This window comes from Ptychodera flava, chromosome 13 (genome assembly GCF_041260155.1).
Source record: "Ptychodera flava strain L36383 chromosome 13, AS_Pfla_20210202, whole genome shotgun sequence".
NCBI lineage: Eukaryota > Metazoa > Hemichordata > Enteropneusta > Ptychoderidae > Ptychodera > Ptychodera flava.
This window is the reverse complement of record NC_091940.1, coordinates 24,204,423-24,223,490: the sequence shown is the minus strand read 5'-3', so window position 1 is coordinate 24,223,490 and position 19,068 is coordinate 24,204,423. Positions and strand designations below refer to the sequence as shown.

General features: G+C 37.3%; 1 protein-coding gene across 2 annotated transcripts in view; it reads right to left on the bottom strand.

Annotated features, from left to right (window-relative positions):
- Window positions 1-880: 880 nt before the first annotated feature.
- The window catches only part of LOC139147889 (bone morphogenetic protein 1-like), a 32,096-nt gene continuing 13,908 nt past the window's right edge, over window positions 881-19,068 (bottom strand). Inside the window, exons 1-9 of one of the 2 annotated variants that reach the window (XM_070719101.1) lie at window positions 18,123-18,490; window positions 16,878-17,070; window positions 13,263-13,405; window positions 11,474-11,812; window positions 10,157-10,367; window positions 8,967-9,232; window positions 3,524-3,740; window positions 2,794-2,959; window positions 881-2,425 (exon numbers count right to left, since the gene is read on the bottom strand). In XM_070719101.1, the coding sequence (XP_070575202.1) occupies window positions 2,275-2,425; window positions 2,794-2,959; window positions 3,524-3,740; window positions 8,967-9,232; window positions 10,157-10,367; window positions 11,474-11,812; window positions 13,263-13,405; window positions 16,878-16,995 (1,611 nt within the window). In that variant the 5' untranslated portion in view covers window positions 16,996-17,070; window positions 18,123-18,490 and the 3' untranslated portion in view covers window positions 881-2,274. Of the gene's footprint in view, window positions 2,426-2,793; window positions 2,960-3,523; window positions 3,741-8,966; window positions 9,233-10,156; window positions 10,368-11,473; window positions 11,813-13,262; window positions 13,406-16,877; window positions 17,071-18,122; window positions 18,491-19,068 lie in introns of those variants that run through there. The other variant, XM_070719102.1, reaches the window with a different exon arrangement.

Here is a 19,068-nt window from a genome sequence, read left to right as displayed (position 1 = left end):
CTCTCTTTTATTCCTTCCAACGAATGTTCAACGTCGTCAATTCGATACGCATTTGAAATATAGTAGTCTCACGAATGGCATGCAAAGTGTCTTTGGTGTAACATGTATTCATACGACTTTCTATGGCAGAAAGGCGACGTTTCATCACTTTGGAATCGCTCTTTATTTCAGACAACGAGTTCAGAATCGTGTCCAGATCATCTTTTTGTTATTGACGTAGCTTGTGCACGAGTATCAGGTCGAGATTTGGTTCAACGTTGCCACTCATAAATAGAAACATGAAAATGAGACGAAGACGAAGAAACGCAAGTACCCCATGGTAATTAGTATGCAATAGCATGGGTAAGACAAAAGGACACCATGTTGACTTCAGGTACCTGGTTAAACAGCCAATTCTTGCTCGATACATCTCCAGTGAGATATGCCCATTATTGAAGTTATTCCATGATGTTCAAGTACTCCAGATAAAGTTTCGCCCGTACAAAAAGATCTTTGGAAGTGTGAAAACTCGACTTGCATCGGAGCAGATACGTGGACAATGTTCAGTGTCAGTGAAGCGCCTCCAAGCAGCCGTTTAACAGAAAATAGGCAACTTTAGCCTCTGTACAGTCGTATCATTCCCTTGTCTAACATGGCTGTATAGACGGAAAGGTTTCTAAAGTTGGCCATTCGAGGGTGAACTTTCCCTTCAAGGAAGGTCACGAGGAAAGTTATTAAACTAGTTAGAATATGATATACAAGCACATAGCTTGGCTTACAGAGAGAGTGTTAAATATACACTCGCGCGTGCATTGTATTGTAAAACAATGCGCAGCCTAGCGATATGTATAGACAGTCCCAAGGCATAAATATTACACACTCACACATAACGCTCTATTCATAATTTAAATGAAAAACACAATTCTTTATTCAAAAAGGAACTTTACCCTTTAAAAGACAGCAAAAGAATAAATTGGTCGAGTAACCTTGTAATACTTTGTTTTATTGTGACCAGTTTCGGGACGATTTGCTCCAACTGCTCAGCCAGCAGCTGATGACAAAGACCTTGGCAAGGTTCAGCTGGGTAAAGAAATAGCGCCACCACAGGCTACAACAGCCAAATGGCACGGTCATCAAAACACCTGATTGCACACTAATTTTTCTACATTAATTGCTGTCCAACTCGCATACATTAAACTGATATGAGGTAAAATTTCACACCAATTAAGGTAGTATGTGCCTCGAAAGTGAAAGACTTAAACTTTTGCTCAAAATTTCCTTAAGGAATCTTTCAACCATTCTCTTTCAAAATCAAGAATAAAAATCGTAGGGTCACCGTGCAAATTTTGATACTAGAGAAACAAATAACCTAAGATTTACCGATATTTAAAAATCAAAATGGCCGCCATCCCTGTGTTAACTTTATGGAGAAAAATAACATTTCTGAATTTCGAAAAACTAAGCCGGCGAAAAGTTTTCTTACACCAAGAGCTTTGAAATGAACCACCATAAGTGGTATATCAGAAAAGAATTGTAAAAGTTTGAGAGTCCGAATATCTGTCCCCGAGGTGCGTTCTACCTTAAGTGGAAAATATTTTTAAAAAAATGCAATGAACAAATCAGAAACATTAACCCAAGACACAGTGTTCTGTTATTGATAAGGGTGTTGATTATAAAAAATGGCCTTAAGCTGGCAATATCTTATTACTATTTAACTTTTTATATTATTTTATCACATCTATATAAATCGTTTGTCTGTAAGACTTGCATTTCTGATTAGTTTCCTTTCGATTGTGCTACACACGACGATCATGACCTTGGTAGCATCAGTTTCTACAAGGTTACAAGTGTCTTAGTCTTGACGTCCTCAATGTCGTCAAACCCAATTATATGGAATTTTTAACCGCTGTAAATATATATGTGGGCAGACTAGTCTTGAGATTTAGTTTTTAAGAATACAAATTATGTTTAAGAATTTTAGTTTTCAACGGAAATCTCCAAAATATTTAGCACGATAATGTTGATGATCATGAACACGATCATATATTATTTTCTAAGGTTTGGATATTTTTGGTTAAAAATGATTATAAAGAATACTGTTTGTTCACGATTCCCTTGTTCATACCACCTTTAGATTTACTGGCAATAGAAGGCTGTAAACTGGAAGATCCGTCGCTCGCAGGCGCTGCCTACGTTCCCCCATAAGGGGGGGGGGGGGGGGTTAGAAAGCGCCCTCTAGCGACGTATCTTCCAGTATAAAGAAGGCTACTACTAGGAACACTTGCGTCGAAAGTACTATTCAACATCATCGATTGCGCCGGGGACATTCGACGTTCCGTACGGGGGTGGTTGGCCCGGACTAGCCGGATAGCCTTTGTTGTAATAGCCTCTTCCGATGGATCCCACAACCACTTCACGCTCTGAATCCGAGTCATGAATATCGGGTCTGTGCATGCGGGAAAGAATGAAAAAATATTGCGAGTAAGAAAGGATTCACCACAGAAAACATATCTTGTTACGTATTATTCATATTAGTGCGTCGAAATTGGTTATGTGTTAGTAATGCCCAATGTTCAGGGTGCCAGGATAAATACCATCTATCCTTGCCTCCGATGTCAAATTAATCATGATGGTGCGCCGCTAGCCATTAGGGATTGGCAGTTTAGCAGTTTAGTTGTCGTCGTTTAAAAATTTTGTCTTACGTTTCATTATTCAAAATTATATCGGCACCGTTGATAGTACACATACGTCACCAACCGAACAAACCCTAAGATAGCCATGCACATACAACCGCTAAAGTATAAACCTACTTACACTGAACCACCAATTGTCATAGACTGGACTGCTCTTGGCGCTGGGGGCGCTGCAGGCTTCTTCTTGCCGCAGCAACAGGCGATGATTATTATTATGACAACAACCAGCACGGCTACCGCCGCTCCGACCGCTCCTCCAACTATGATGGCAATATTGGATTTTTTCTCTGGGAAATTAATTTGATGTAGTAATAAAAAGGTTGAAAATAATTGTAATAAGGTAAATAGCGTATAAACTTTTAACATCTCAAGAATACGTCAAGTTGAATTTCCCATCCGAAATTGTCGCTTATCGTCGTGTACAACGTCTGCCTCTAGTTTCATCGAGAATTTTGATAGCCATCGAAATCATAGTATGTTTCCGATGAAAGTTCAAGGTTTGATCAACCGGAAACTTGCAAGTCACGACAAAAAAAGAAAAAGAAGCCCCGAGCAATATCTATAAGAAGTAGAACCGAGTTTCTGTAGTTTGCGAAATATGCAAACTTTTTTAAAGTTAAAGATTCGTGCTTAATTTACCACCATATGAGTATTTAGCTTTCTCCACAGTGCCCGCAAATGATTTTTCCTTATTATTGCTGAGCTGATATTCTTTTTCATGGAAACCACGTCTATCAAGTTCTTAATGTTGACTCTTCTTTGCCAAAACCAAGTACAAAAGTTGAACATTTGTTAACTCCAGGCAGTGCGAGAGAGGTTGGTACAGTTGACCGACACACAGAGTCACCCACCTTCCAACCAAAGTCTATAGGTGGCGTAGAATCCTCTGTGGTTCTTGGAGTGATCGGAGTGGAAATGGACGAAGAGACTCCGTCCCGTCGACTTGATCTCGGTTTCCACATTGGAGCCGAAATACTTGCCCATCGACGTCATGGCAGACTTAGAGTCCCCGTCGAAGACTTCGACGAAATCGCAGCATACTTCAGTGTCAAATTCTTCGATGTCAAGCTGGAGATAAAAAACAAACAAATATGCACAATAACACCGATCTATGAATTTTCACCTTTGATAATATAACTTTGCCATTCTCAATCCATCACTCAGAAAGCAATGATTAATTCTCTCTAAATGGCTACGACAAATCCAAATACACTTTAGTCTTTCTCCGAAGACGTCCCAAAGTTAAGCGATTCAGTAATATGAAACTTCGCTTCTCTACACTGAGTGCAAGTGTTCCATAGATTAGCTGAAATTAAGGCAAGCGCGATAATTAAACGATGGCAATACTGCACAACTCTAAGATTATCGATAGTAACCGCCGACAGGAGCGTTTTCATACATTGCGCGCGCGCATCAATTCTGCGCATCGTTCTCAGTGTGCGGTATCTACACTCTGAACAGACAAGAACTACGACAACGGTCCGAGCCAAGTCTGACGATATGCTATAAAGTTAGAAGGTGAGCACTCTTAGTTATACTACAGACCCTCTGGGATCTATGATTACAAAACATCTTCTTTTCAGAATTCAGGTCGCAAATACTGTTGTTTTTTTTATTTTGTTTATTACGTCTGTCAACAATTGGAGAACTTCATTCAAAGCGAACTTCATTCAATCCGCACTACCATTGGCTGCCAAAGGAGTATCACAATACTGACATCATTTTTCGGTACCCTGATGACGTAAGTATTTACTACCGTAAGGTGTCATTGGTTGGATGTATAAAAACAGGGTTAATCAAAAAAAAATTCTTTTACGCTCCTTAGTAAACAAAGATCAAACCAGCGATATAAAAAAACTGAGAATTTCTACGTGTAGACATTCTCAGCAATGACATCCTACAATTTTTACTGCGTGTTGTGCGCTGTCGTTTTTTTTATGTATTTTTAGTCCCCACGGACACCGTCCGGGGGGACTTATAGGTTTGGTCATGTCCGTGCGTCCGTCCGTGCGTCCGTGTGTGCGTGCGTCTGTGCGTCCGTCCGTTCACGCAGATATCTCATAGACGCCTGGAGCGATTTTGTTCAAACTTGGTTCAAGGGTAGTGCCCTACCTCATACAGATGCACGTCGATTTGTTTCACAATGCGATCAAATTTGGCCATGTTAGAGGACTTTTTAGTTTTCACCTCCATAGACCCCCATGTATAAGGCAGTCCATAGACTCCCATGTATAAGCACAGGCGACCCATAAAGTATTACTGAGATTTTCACACTAGGATTCCCATGTATAAGCACAGGCGACCCATAAAGTATTACTGAGATCTTCACACTAGTTTTCACCTCCATAGACTCCCATGTATAAGGCAGTCCATAGACTCCCATGTATAAGGCCAAGATAAATAAAAATTTAGTTTCTCATCGTATTCATATTGCAAAAAGGATGCAGTGACACAGTTTTTAGTCCCCACAGATAAAGTCCAGGGGGCTCATAGATTGGGTCATGTCAGTCCGTGAGTCCATCCGTTCACGCAGATATCTCAGACACTTTGACAAAATGTCATGTGACCTTGGTGACCTTTGACCTCGAATATACATATTTGTCCATAACTCAGTAACCACAAGTGGTAAACCTTTCATATATGGTATGATGGGACACCCTATGACGCCACATATTGTACCTCATTAATTATGTGCATATCTAATTTTGAGCGAGCCAATAGAGCTAGAGGTCTGATTTTTGGTATATATGGATAACTTAGCAATACAATTTTTTTGACAAAATGTCACGTGACCTTGGTGACCTTTAACCTCAAATATACATATTTGTCCATAACTCAGTAATCACTAATGCTACACCCTTCATATTTGGTATGATGGGACACCTTATGACACCACATATTGTACCTCATTAATTATGTGCATATCTAATTTTGAGCGAGCCAATAGAGCCAGAGGTCTGATTTTTGGTATGTAGGGATAACTTAGCAATACAATTTTTTTGACAAAATGTCAAGTGATCTCAATGACCTTTGACCTCAAATATACATATTTGTGCATAACTCAGTAACCACAAGTGCTACACTCTTCATATTTGGTATGATGGGACACCTTATGACGCCACATATTGTACCTCGTTAATTATGCGCATATGTAATTTTGAGCGAGCCAAAAGAGCTAGAGGTCTGATTTTTGGTATATAGGGATAACTTAGCAATACAATTATTTTGAAAAAATGTAATGTGACCTCAATGACCTTTGACCTCAAATATACATATTTGTCCAAAACTCAGTAACCACAAATGCTACACCCTTCATATTTGGTATGATGGGACAACTTATGACGCCACATATTGTACCCCATTAATTATGCACATATCTAATTTTGAGTGAGCGAATAGAGCTAGAGGTCTGATTTTTGGGTTATAGGCATAACTTAAAATTTTTTTGACAAAATGTCACGTGACCTTGGTGACCTTTGACCTCAAATATACATATTTGTCCATAACTCAGTAACCACAAGTGCTACACCCTTCATATATGGTATGATGGGACACCTTATGACGCCACATATTGTTCCTCATTAATTATGTGCATATCTAATTTTGAGCGAGCCAATAGAGCTAGAGGTCTGATTTTTGGTATGTAGGGATAACTTAGCAATACAATTTTTTTGACAAAATGTCACGTGACCTCGGTGACCTTTGACTCCAAATATACATATTTGTCCATAACTCAGGAACCACAAGTGCTACACCCTTCATATTTGGTATGATGGGACACCTTATGACGCCACATATTGTACCTGATTCATTATGTGCATATCTAATTTGAACAAGCCAATAGAGGTAAATGTATGATTTTTAGTATATAGGGATAGACTATAGGATAGAAATTTTTTGACAAAATGTCATGTGACCTCGATAACCTTTTACCTAAAATACACGATTATGTCAATAAATAAGTAACCACAAGTGCTATGTCCTTTATATTTAGTAGGATGGGAGACCTTATGACAACACATGCTTTACCTCGTTAATTATGCCCATATATAATTGTGGGCAAGCCAATAGAGCTAGAGGTCTGAATTTTGGCATATATGGATTAATTAGCAATACAATGTTTTTTTTTCAAAATGTCACGTGACCTTGATGACCTTAGACTTGAATATGCATATATATGCATAACTCAGTAATCACAAGTTCTTTACGCTTCAATTTTGATAGGATAATAGACCTTAAGATGTCACATCTTGTACCTCATTTATTATGCACATATGTATTTCTTGGCTGGCCAATACAGCTAGAGGTTTGATCTTTTTTCCCGATTTAGAACCATAACTTAGACATGCCTCTTGTTTCAAATTTGGAACAATGACATAGACCTATGTGTCCATAGATCTGAACATATACACTTTAGTGATACTTCTTAATGACCTCATTTCCCTGCCCCCTCAAGACTAATACTACTATTACAAGTGGGGACTATGTCATTGTCAATGACTTGTTGTACAGCAAACTTGAAATAAAAAGACTGTCGAAGTTGGCCTTTTATGACCGATTGTCATTAAAGATGGTTTGCACCTTGAAAGTTAAAGACTTAACATTTGCCCAAACTTTCCACAATGAAAATTTTAACCATTCTCTTACAAATACAATTACAAAAAAAAAAAAAAAAAAAATCAGGGTCACCGAGCAAAGTTTGGTTTGTTGCTAGAGAAACAATTACCTATCATTAACATATACGGCCGCCATCCCCGAGTTAATCCTGTGGGGAACACTAAAACTTTTGAGTTTCGAGAACTTCGATGGTGAAATTTTCCTGGCTCCAAGAGCTTTAAAATGAGCCTGAACAATTAGTATATCATGAAAGAATTGCAAACATTTGAAAGTCCGGATATCTCTTCGAAGGCGCATTCTACCTTTAAGGGTATATTGTCATGTATTGTGCATTCCTGTACTATCCTGATCACTTGCCTGCAATATATTTGTGTCAAAAAACTCATTTTACTGAGTGTCGAAACACATATATATTATTCTACATCCAATCGTAGCTGATCCTTCGTTAATTACTAAACTGCAAACGGTCAAAATTTCTCTCCCGTAACAAGTTATACACGTGTATTCTAATCAATGGTAACTAAATGAATTGGCGATCGTCATATTACACTACATGTTACAGCAACTGGCAAATCGTCTCACCTGTCCATTTGTGTGAATGTATATATATATATATATATATATTATATATATATATATATATATATATATATATATATATATATATATATATATATATATATATATATATGTTCGACTGTGGTTTTTCAGGTTGTCCCCAGTGTTGTCGGTGGCGTGGTTATGATAAATTCATTTGTAGGATATTACACCTGTAGCCACCTGAGGAAGTCCTACTTTTAGGACGAAACGTTGTGCTGTTATAATAAACTATTTGAACCAGAAGATTAGTACGTGTGTAATATCCTACAAATGAATTTTATATATATATATATATATATAATATATATATATATATATATATATATATATATTATATAAAATATATTATAAAATATATATATATATATATAATATATATATATATATATATTTATATATATATATATATATATATATATATATATATGGCACTATGCTTCGCTCATGGTACGTATTGCCGTTAGAGCACTCTGATGAGTCCATATTTTCAATCCTCAACAATGTGTAACCGTACTCTCTGTGCCCAAGTTCAGAGGTTGCCATAAAGCCATTATGGTGACAACCGGGAGGGCACATTGCATACATTTTGTGTGTGTGTATATATATATATATATATATATATATATATATATATATATATATATATATATATATATATATATTATATATATATATATATATATATATATATATATATTATATATATATATATCCTTGCGAGTATTCTGCCGCAGGAGAAATGTCTGCGAGTCGTCGCAACAGATGCACGTGCACATCAAGTTTAACGCACAGCCTGTAGGAAAACTGTATACAAATGAAGTATGTAGTGTGCTATTAACCCTTTGAGTGCTGTAATTTTTCCCAACAAAATTTTAGTGCAACACTTTAACTTTTTTTTTGTAGTTTTTATATTTTTGGGTAATTTTAGCCCAAAGGGATTTTCTTTTCGTCGGCTACAGTTCAAAATTTTGGGGAAAATTTTAAAAACTTGACTGGTTTATATTTTATAAAGGCGACAAAATAGAATGTGGCACTTAAAGGGTTACAACGCCTACGAGTTCTGTTTAAGTGTATTACCACAATCCGATCGCCTTCGGATACAGTTATATAGTAATAGCAATCCTGTTGGTCTGGGTAGTACCCAGGATATGACGGTGAAGCAAAAGAACCTTCGTCGTTGGTGTAGTTTCCCCCACAGCTGCCTAATGGGTATTGTACATGATCTGTGTACCACCATGGATCAAGGGTAGTATCCCACCACCAGGGAGGAGCTGTTGTTTCCTGCCACCACCACCACTCTGTAGTTTCTGTACCTTCGTAGTACCAGTTTGATTCACTTGATTCTGTAGGCAAATTGCAGGGGTTAGCATATGTATTTTTTTTTTGAATCCACTATATACGTCGATAACAGGAACACCGAAACAACTAACAAAAGCCCGAAGGGAGATGAAAAAACACTTATTTTGTTGTTTGAGTCCATGCAATAAAGAGCATTTCGATCAATATTAAAAACATTCGCTTTTGACCACCAACGTATGCAGCTTGTCAAATATGACATCTATCCACCACGCGCTGGCTTAACAATAGGCAAAATCAAATTGTCATTATCATTTGAACAGCACCACCACGGTGAAACTAACAGGCTGCTGTCTAAAAGTGGCACCAAAACAATTAATTAGTGCAATGTTGGCGATTGAACACCATACGTGCAGTTAACGGTACGGGATCATTTTTGTATAATGTTATAAACTTGTTACGGATAAACTGTCAGACTTTTTACTGTAAGCTTCCCATTTCGAGCCTATTTTATTGGGTGCATACATAAAGGTATTGTTCGTACATTCTAGGATTTCTTACTGGCGTTATCAAAACGATTTAAATACATGTGCCATTAAATCTGATAAAAACATTATGTACATTACAGAAACCAATAAAGTATTGAATATTAATCATATATACATTTTCATGTAACATGTCTGTTGTGCATGGGTCTCGGTGGATATTAGAACTGTAAATTCCCCACTTCTTATTCTACATTCAAAGTTTACTCGTACATATTTCTCGTACATATACTCATGTACTCATACAAGTGTAATGAGAAGCGGATTCACATTTGTGAGAGCGTACAATTAATTGGCAGAATTTTGGTTTTAAAGACTAAATCACAAACCAATATGATAAAGCCCGGTCTCTGAACCCTTTTCCTGCGAATCGCCCAACTATTTTGGAGGGACTAAATACATAGTTTGAGATAGTATGAATCTCACCAAGTTCAATGGCATTGTAGTCCACGTATATTGTTGGTGCAGAATCATAATCCTGATGAATATGAACGTACAGACTTCGCCCAGTAGATGTGAGTCTCAGCGTTCCATAGTCGTACAAATTGAAAGCAGCCAGTAGTGCATCTGATTCAGACGCTCCGTCAAACGCTTCGATTTCAAAATGGTCGCAACAACCATAAAAACGCATGTCTACCTGTAGAATTAAAATATCCATAGAATAAAAGGAATTATATGTCCTGTCACATCCTATTTAAGACTTGTAAAAAGAAAATAAACATAAAGGCCTGTTCCTTCTCGCTGCCGAGAGTGAGGATCCACGCTTGCCTAGTATAATTTAAGTTTCTTATTTTAGATTTAAACAATGGACTTATTATTTTTAAAATTCTCTGGGATGTACTAAAAATGATCAGTTTCCACTTTCAATCGCACGGATTTGCCGGCAGAGGGTCCCGAATATGTAAGATCTTAATATTTATAAATAAATCAGTCACGGTCGGCTAATCAGGGGCGGCCATCAGCCAGCTTATTTGGGGAAATTGTTACCAGATGTGTTTTTACATGACTCTCTCTACTATTTTAAGTTATTCCGAGCAAATTAAAGTTTTAGAGGGAAAAACCAATGGCTCTTCGGAACAACGTTTCACGACGATTTGGAAATCTGACCCCTCCCTCCCGATAGTTTTCTCCTTTTGCCTAGAAGGAAACTCCTCTCTGAATCAGCCCCTCTCCCAAAGGCAAAAGCTCTGAACTACCACAATACTGACCGTTTACCATCAAAGCCCTGTCAAATAATTTCCTGCGACTCCCTACCCTACCGCATAGCTGTTTTCCGAGCTGTCCTAGCCTCTGACCAAAGAAAAATTGCTGCACACACGTACGAATTATAAATATGGACTAATAATACTTACATACCTTTCATTTGATACAAAATGATTCAATATATATATTCACCATAAAGTCCCTATTGCATTCATACCTTATCATGTGCCTACTACTGTGGCTGTTCCCAGTTCTCAATGACTAACACTTGTGAAGATTGCAAAGTTTTCAGAACCATAAGCAAAACGACATAGACTATTGTAAATAACCATAGGTGATGGAGCGAAATCTCCACCGTCACGTCTTTGAATTGAAATAACAGAAGGTTTCCGTCGTCTCTGTGCCAATTGTTCTCAACCGTTCTCTTTTCTTGGGAATTAAGATCGCCATTGTATGCAAAAAATGAAACGATAGATAAAAACTTGTGTATAGCTTGAAAAGGGCACAGCTAGCATCCAGTATCTTGTATAAATGTCTTACCTGTACTTTGTTACCCTGAGATACAATTATCAAAAAGTAAGTGTCGGGATTTCCATATGTGTTCCAGTCTCTAACGGAAAAGCTGCCATGATCAGATATGTAAACGAGACTGCCGTTTTCCCTTGTATTTGTAAATGCAGTGTAGTTGGCAAGAAATCCAGGACGTGTTGCTGAGAAGTCCGATGTGAAGGTGACTGCCAGAACATTACCCGTTGATAGGACCGCCGGCGGAATCGATGTGCCGGAGTACTCTTCAATCAGGGTGCCAGTCAGCGACAGTCCGTCGTATATTTTGACTACATCGTGTTTCGGTTCCGTGTTAAAGGTGTCAAATTCCAACTGCAAAGCGATCATTTAAGATTTGATATTTCGTATGCGTACAAGAAATTCGATTATGATTTTCTCTTTGGTTGCCCCTTTTTTGCTGAGGGGACACAATCTAATTTTTCGGATAAATAATCAAAGCAGCACAGATATTTAGCCAGTCTCATGAAATGGCGACTGACAAGCGTTAACCAGGATCAATATTTTTCAAAAACATAACTTGTGAAGACTTCGCTATTTTGTTACGTTTTCGGGCTTGAGTGTCTTTATTAGACATCTAGATGATATTAAGCCAAAGAGATACTGTTTAGGTTTCGTTTCTCAGCGCATCGATACAGGCCAGACAAGTTGGTCTTGCTCAACGTTTACTCAGAAACAATCATATGTTAAAGTATGAAAGTGAGAACGTCTGTCGGGTCATATTCACATCATATAGTTCTGAACAGTGAACTCATCGTTGTCATCTTGTTGCAAACCATTACCGCTGCAAGTAAACATTTCAATTTCATTTTTACTTTCATGTCGGTAGTTTGATCCTATAAACTAAAAAAAGACAAAACAAACAAAACAAAACAAAACAAAACAAAACGAAAATAAGACAAAACCACACGACAGCATCATTTTCAAAACAAAGGTGTAGGACTCCCATGAAAAACCAACATAATTAAATTTGTATCTTATTAGTTCTGCAATGAATAATACATAATTAACAAATATCAGAAGGATAATGCATCGTGTATAACCCACAATGTGCAACTCAATCCCTAAAACATTAGGACTGTGCTAGAAGTGCTGCCCTGATCGATGTTGCTTATGAACAAAGCTCTAAATGGACACCAGCCAATATAATTCGACTAAACGACATGTGCTCCATAAATAAAAATTGGAATTGAGAGAATGATTTATGTCGGTAACCATTCGGCGTGCTTTAAGCAATACCTCATCTTTATTTTTGGCGTAGTGGCAGGGAACTCAGATTGTTCACGCTGAACTATAATTTTGTCACGACTTGTTACCACTGTTTGCGCACGACATGAGAAAACAAATGACTGTAAAATCACTCAAGGGTGGTTAATAGTTACAGCAATACAATAAGAGTAACTCTATGGAATCGTGTTGCATGAAAAGTGCGTTTCGTAGTCAGTGACGCATAGACAGGACCTCTGCTGATTTTAGATTCTTTTAGAAAACTACGGGAACGATTGAAACAGGTGTTCAATGGTCTACGATTGTTAATGAACTAGCGATTTCTAAATTTTGGCTGCTCTAGGTAGCTACCACTTCTCCCCGGTACCTCAACTTCAACAACGTTAAAAATCTACCTTTGAAAGAATGTCCACAGTGGTAACTTATACGTTTGGAAGAGTGATTGTCACAATCATTTGTACATGTGAGAAATTGAATAAGTGACATGAGAACCTGCACGTGTGAAAAGAAACGAATTTATGAAAAAAAATCGTCTCACCAGAATCAGGGCACCATTTCTTGGTATGAAGATGACATAAATACATTCTTGCTTGTTGTTATAGTAACCAGGGTATCCAGGAGACGAGAATTGGCCGGAGTCTGAGTAGAATGTGCCACCACAGTCTCCAACCGCTCTTCTTTCTGATGAAGAGTAAAGAAACTTGGCTGTAAAAATGCGAATCTAGCGTACATACTTATATATCGTGCAGATATGTGTTGTTCAGAATCTCGGGAAATTTAATTTGTAGTGTACGTTATATTGGTACAATCGTGAACGTTTCTATTTCAGCCATTATTTAAAAATAATACTTCATCAAAAAAGAACCAGTCTTCTTTAAGGTTCAACGCGCCTCGGGGACAGATAGTCGGACTCTCAAATCTCTACATTCTTTTCAGATCTACATCTTGTGGGGGCTCATTTTAATTAAAAGATCCTAGAGAAAGAAAAAGCGTTCACCGTCATAATTTTTCAAAATAATAAAGAAATAGTGACAACATCACTGTTCGCTCCCATATAGTTATCAAAACAAGTCAACAATTGTATGAAACATGGACATACATATACAGACAGACTGACATACACAGACTGGCACAGAGTGATGACATTGACCCCAAGTGTGCCTTGGCCCATGGAGAGTGATAAAGATATAACAAACAGCTGAATGTAATGATAAAATAGTTAAGTATAGGCCTATACAGGCACTGAAGGTGAATATGTTACAGCAATTTGATTAGTTTCTTTTCCTTTTCTACTTCTGTGATAATATTTAAGACAATCAATCTGCAAGGCAGTTTATGTATTGACAAATATGTTATCTTTTACAAGCACACAGCAAACTGTTCTTGATTTTTCATTTACAATATTTGACATAGACTGAAATACATAACATGCAACCAATGTTTACACTTTGCCCATACACCAGATACATGGAGGAATTTCAACATACAATCATCAACTCAGAAACCCTACAGGAAAAAGTAAACATTGTTTTCTTCCAGAACAGCTGGTACATCCACATCTGGAACAACTTACAAACTTAACCAATTACACAAGGATGATGACACAAGAGATACAGTTAAACTGTGGTGAACTTGACTATTCCTTTCAAATCCTTACCTAACTTGACATCTTAAACTAAAATACACTGCATGGTTAATTGTGCACAAAAATACATCGGGGTGGACCATTTGATAAGGGATGGTGTCTGGAAGATCGATGAGGTACATTATCTTTTTATCCGATCCATTGTACATTCTTTTTTCCCACTCTCCCACCTTTTCTTTTTGTCAAACCTTCTGTGGTGAATTTTTATTGGCATTGTTTGGAATTTTTTCAAAATCTGCCAGGATTTTTTTACCGCATTTCAACACCAAATACAGTTTACCATATCAGATGCTTACTAAATCACCACATTATATACTCTTAGTTCCAGTAGGTATAAAATTACCAAAAAAATCTTAAAAATACAAAATTAAAGATATCCCAGTAAAACTGAAAGTTTCGCAAAGTTAATCCAAAAATTCAAAATTCCGGATTTCAACTTAATTTCAATATATCTTATTAACAAAAACCCTAAGGACCGGTTTACTAAATATCAAAGCAATCAGACAGGTAAATTTTGAGAAACAAATTTTTTGACCAAAAATGAGAAAAATTGCCCACCAAAATACAAAATTGCAGATTTCTATATCTAATTAACATAAATCCTAGGAACCTGTACACTAGATATCAAAGCTACCAGATCAGAAGTTTTAGGAGAAAAATTTTTTGACCAAAAAAGGCAAAAATTGCCCCCCCCCCAAAAAAAAAAATTGCCAGTTTCAACATATCTTCAATACATTATATTGAGATTGTATACCAAATACATACCTGTATACCAAATACATGTATCAAAGCTATCAAATCAGCAGTTTTTGGATTAAAAAAATTTTATCAAAAATTGGGAAAATTGCCCCAAAATTACAAATATGACAATATCAATACAATTTGTACAAGCATGACTGAGGTCATTCTGAGGAACATGAATATTAAGTTTCATAGCAATCAGACGAGCGATTTCAGAGAACAAGATTTTTTGACTAAAAACGGAAAATACCCTAAAAATACAAACATGCAAATTTCATCCCAATTTTTGCACACATAATTTAGAATACCTAAAGAAATCTGCATACCAAGTTTCAACCAAATCTGACCAATGCTTACTGAGTTTTATCCATTTGCAGTTTTCCTTTTTTCCCCCTCATTTGCATATTTTTGGCACTGACATGTTCATTTGAACAAATTCACATCTCCATCCCTAGGTGCACCTGTACACCAAATACTAGGACAGTAGGTGCTACGGTTTAGGAGTTTTTGATGTGGACGGACTAACAGACATACATACATACTTACATACATACACACAGACGCCATTTTGCCACCTTATACGAATACCTCCCATTTGCATATATACATATGCATATATGGGAGCGTAAAAAATAATACAAAAAATAAGTTTTTGAATTTCAAATAAAGCAAAATGTTGGGTGATTTTTTTTTCGCTAGTTCCAAACTTTGCAGGTGACCCCCCAATTTTTAATGTTGATTTGGTAAGAGAATAGCTGAAAGATTCATTCACAAAAGTTTGAGAAAAAGTTTAAGTGTTTCATTTTCGAGGGAAAACTACCTGAAGCATTAACACATTTCAATCGAAATGGGAAATTACCGTCACTAGAGCTTTGAAATATGGCTTTGAAATATGTAATATAATTATATTGACAATAAAAAAATCAAGAAAACTCTTGAGGTTCTGATCGAGGTGTACATGAGCTTATACTGTAAAGCGGGGCAAGATGGCAATGTCATATAACCACACCTATTATTTTGTCCCCAATATGTGAAACATCAACAGAAAATCAGTTGTTCAAATTTTCTTAATTGCTGTTTTATTTTCTCCAGCTCAGTATCGTAGACCAAACGATGATAAGATTATTTCTGCTTTCATTGCAAAAAAATCATTCACCGATATTGTCGACAAGTACTGACAATACTGTTGTACATAAGATTCATGACAAAACTTCATCGTGAACTAACACTGTTAATTTACAGTTTCAATACAACTTAACTTCAAACAATACAAGTTAACCATAGTTGGTGTTTTTTCCTTTACGTTTTCTTGCGGAGATCTATCTCACATTTTAGTATGATTATGCGCTACCAGAAGATGACATCTATTTTGCAGGAAACACCGTTTTGACTTTGGCTAGACGTACCCTCCGTCATGGAAATGTTTAAACCATTCTGTTCCATGATCACCAACGGATTTCAAGGCTCACTGATATTGCTGAGATATTGCTGAATGTTATTGGAAGATAAATTACAAGTTAAGCTTATTCGGTATTAAAAATGGCCGCAATATGCTGTAACTGTGTTAACTCAGTGTGGAAACATTAATTATTCAATTTTCACAAAAGGTAAGAACTTCGATTATTCCAGTCTGCAAAATTAGTCCCAAGAAGCACAAGACCAGAAAGGGTATTGTACAGACTGAGAGTCCGAAAATTATCTCCAAATCGCTTTCTAACATGAGCCTGACAAGCCCACACACAATACAAAATGTAGAAAAATACCGACCGATATCGTGGTTGACAGCTTGATGGATACCTAGGAGACTTCCGTCCGATAGTTCGGTTTGGATCGACTTAAACACGATGGTGACGATAGCTGACGCTAAGACCAGTCGCAAAGACATGTTGAAAGTTGCGTCGCTTCAGTCGCTTTTGTAACACTAAAGTTCTGGGGAAGTCTGGCTGGTATTGATATTTGCCTGTAAGTAAAGACATGATTCGCACTGATTTACGCTAATCAGATTATTTTCGTGGTGAACAAAACTAATATAAAAATAACCAATTAAAATGTTGCCAGTGGTGTTTGTTTTTGTTCTTTTAACACCAACCAAAGAGATAAACGTATTATTACAAGAGGGAAAATACATACGAAAACCTGTCTAAACCGAACACTAAACGGACTGAGAAAACTTCAGTTTACACAGGTGTTTGGTTTATCGAGGTTCCTTAAACATGGCATTCTATGTGGAAGGGACTAGAAAAGGTGCTCAGTATATACAGGTTCCCAGTTTAGACAGGGTTCGGTTTAGACAGGTTTCACTGTATAAACTGTTGCCTATTTACTTTACTTCCTTGTTAATCTACAAATAAGGAACATCATGAACATAATTGGAACTAATTTTTGATAATGGGGTAGTGATGAAATGTTGGTTTAATCTGCAAATGTAAGCTCATCTGCTTTTCTTTTTAAGTTATGCGGTTGTTTTTATGAGTAATTTGTAATATTGCAACATTCAGCGAAAGGGCACCTAACACCTTTGAGAAATGTGTACAATATGGAGATCCAATTCTCCCACATTAGAGGAAATGATCTCTATATTGCGGACACGACTGTAAAAGGGCACAGGTATTACACAAGTTGCACTGTGTTGACCCAGATAGTTACGGCAGTCTGTCAAAACAGACAAAATCGAATCGTGCAATTAAATAATCGCCGAGATAAAAGTTTAACTACCAACGTATGGTTATTGCCACTACAAGCAATCTCTCTTCCCGGTAAATTTAACACAGCCTATGTTGGCTGAATCTCCAACTTTTAGGAAGTTAAAAATGCCCGATGGGGTATTTCAGTTTTTCGGTTCTCTGCTCAAACGAATTCCCATACACATACCAGCATCGTAACCGCATTACCAAATGACGCGCAAGAAATCTTTCAACATCATCGTTAACTCTGAAAAAAATATTTGATATTTTGTCAACCCTGGAGTAATGGACTTGTGAACACGCAAGGTGAAAGTATCGACACGCTCACCTCCTATGGCGGTGAAGAATCCATGAACTTCCTTCCGAAAGGCTGTCGCTGAGTTTTTTCTATCCCACTATATAGTTGCTCGATTGCGTCGGCCGGCTACAACGCAACGGCACGGAAAGCGACGGATGGCAAAAGACGACAAAACGTTAGCTATGATCGTCAACCGTTGAGAGTTTTGTGACTATGCCAGGATGGTATTTGCGACGACGACAAAGAAGGAAGCGAGCATCCGAGCCAACATGGCAGCTGAATTCCCATTATGATTGGCTACTTGCCGTCCCTAACAATAGGTTACCAGAGCAACAAATGACGCCACAGAAATGTGTCCTCAAAGACAGGTCATACTGTACAAGTGATTCTGTCAAATGCTGCAAAGCAAGAAACAACAACTCTGTTCATTTGTTAAAAGTGTCGTGTCGAGTCATGCATTATGATCAACGTTGCGTAAAGAATTTAAATAACAACAGAAACCGATTTCTCGACTCGAGACGAACCGAAAATCCAACGTTACCGAGTAAATATGTTCGAGCGGTTCTGGCGATGAGAAGGAAGTAAGATTACTGAAAACGGGGCACTCTTCTTTCACAGCAACAATCTAATCAGTATAAGATTATGCAGGACCCAAGGCTTCACCCAATAAAAATAATTTTTTGTTGTTGTGCCGCTGGTTGTAGTTGAGAAATTATAATATTTCCGTTGACAAGAGAGAGATCCGAAAATGAAATTTCAGATCTTGGGAGAGCAGTAGGCCTTCAAGATCTAATTTTAGGTTTTGCGGAGTCGGCAATTCATTGAAGCATGAAGCGTTGATCAACAATCACTTGTAGCCTGCAATTCTGAGTTTACTGACGTTTCTATCCTGGGTGTAGGATTGACTACTACTTCGGCGTATCATAGGTGAAAAGAGGTCAGCGACGTTAAGACAGGTGCTCCGTGACAATGCATC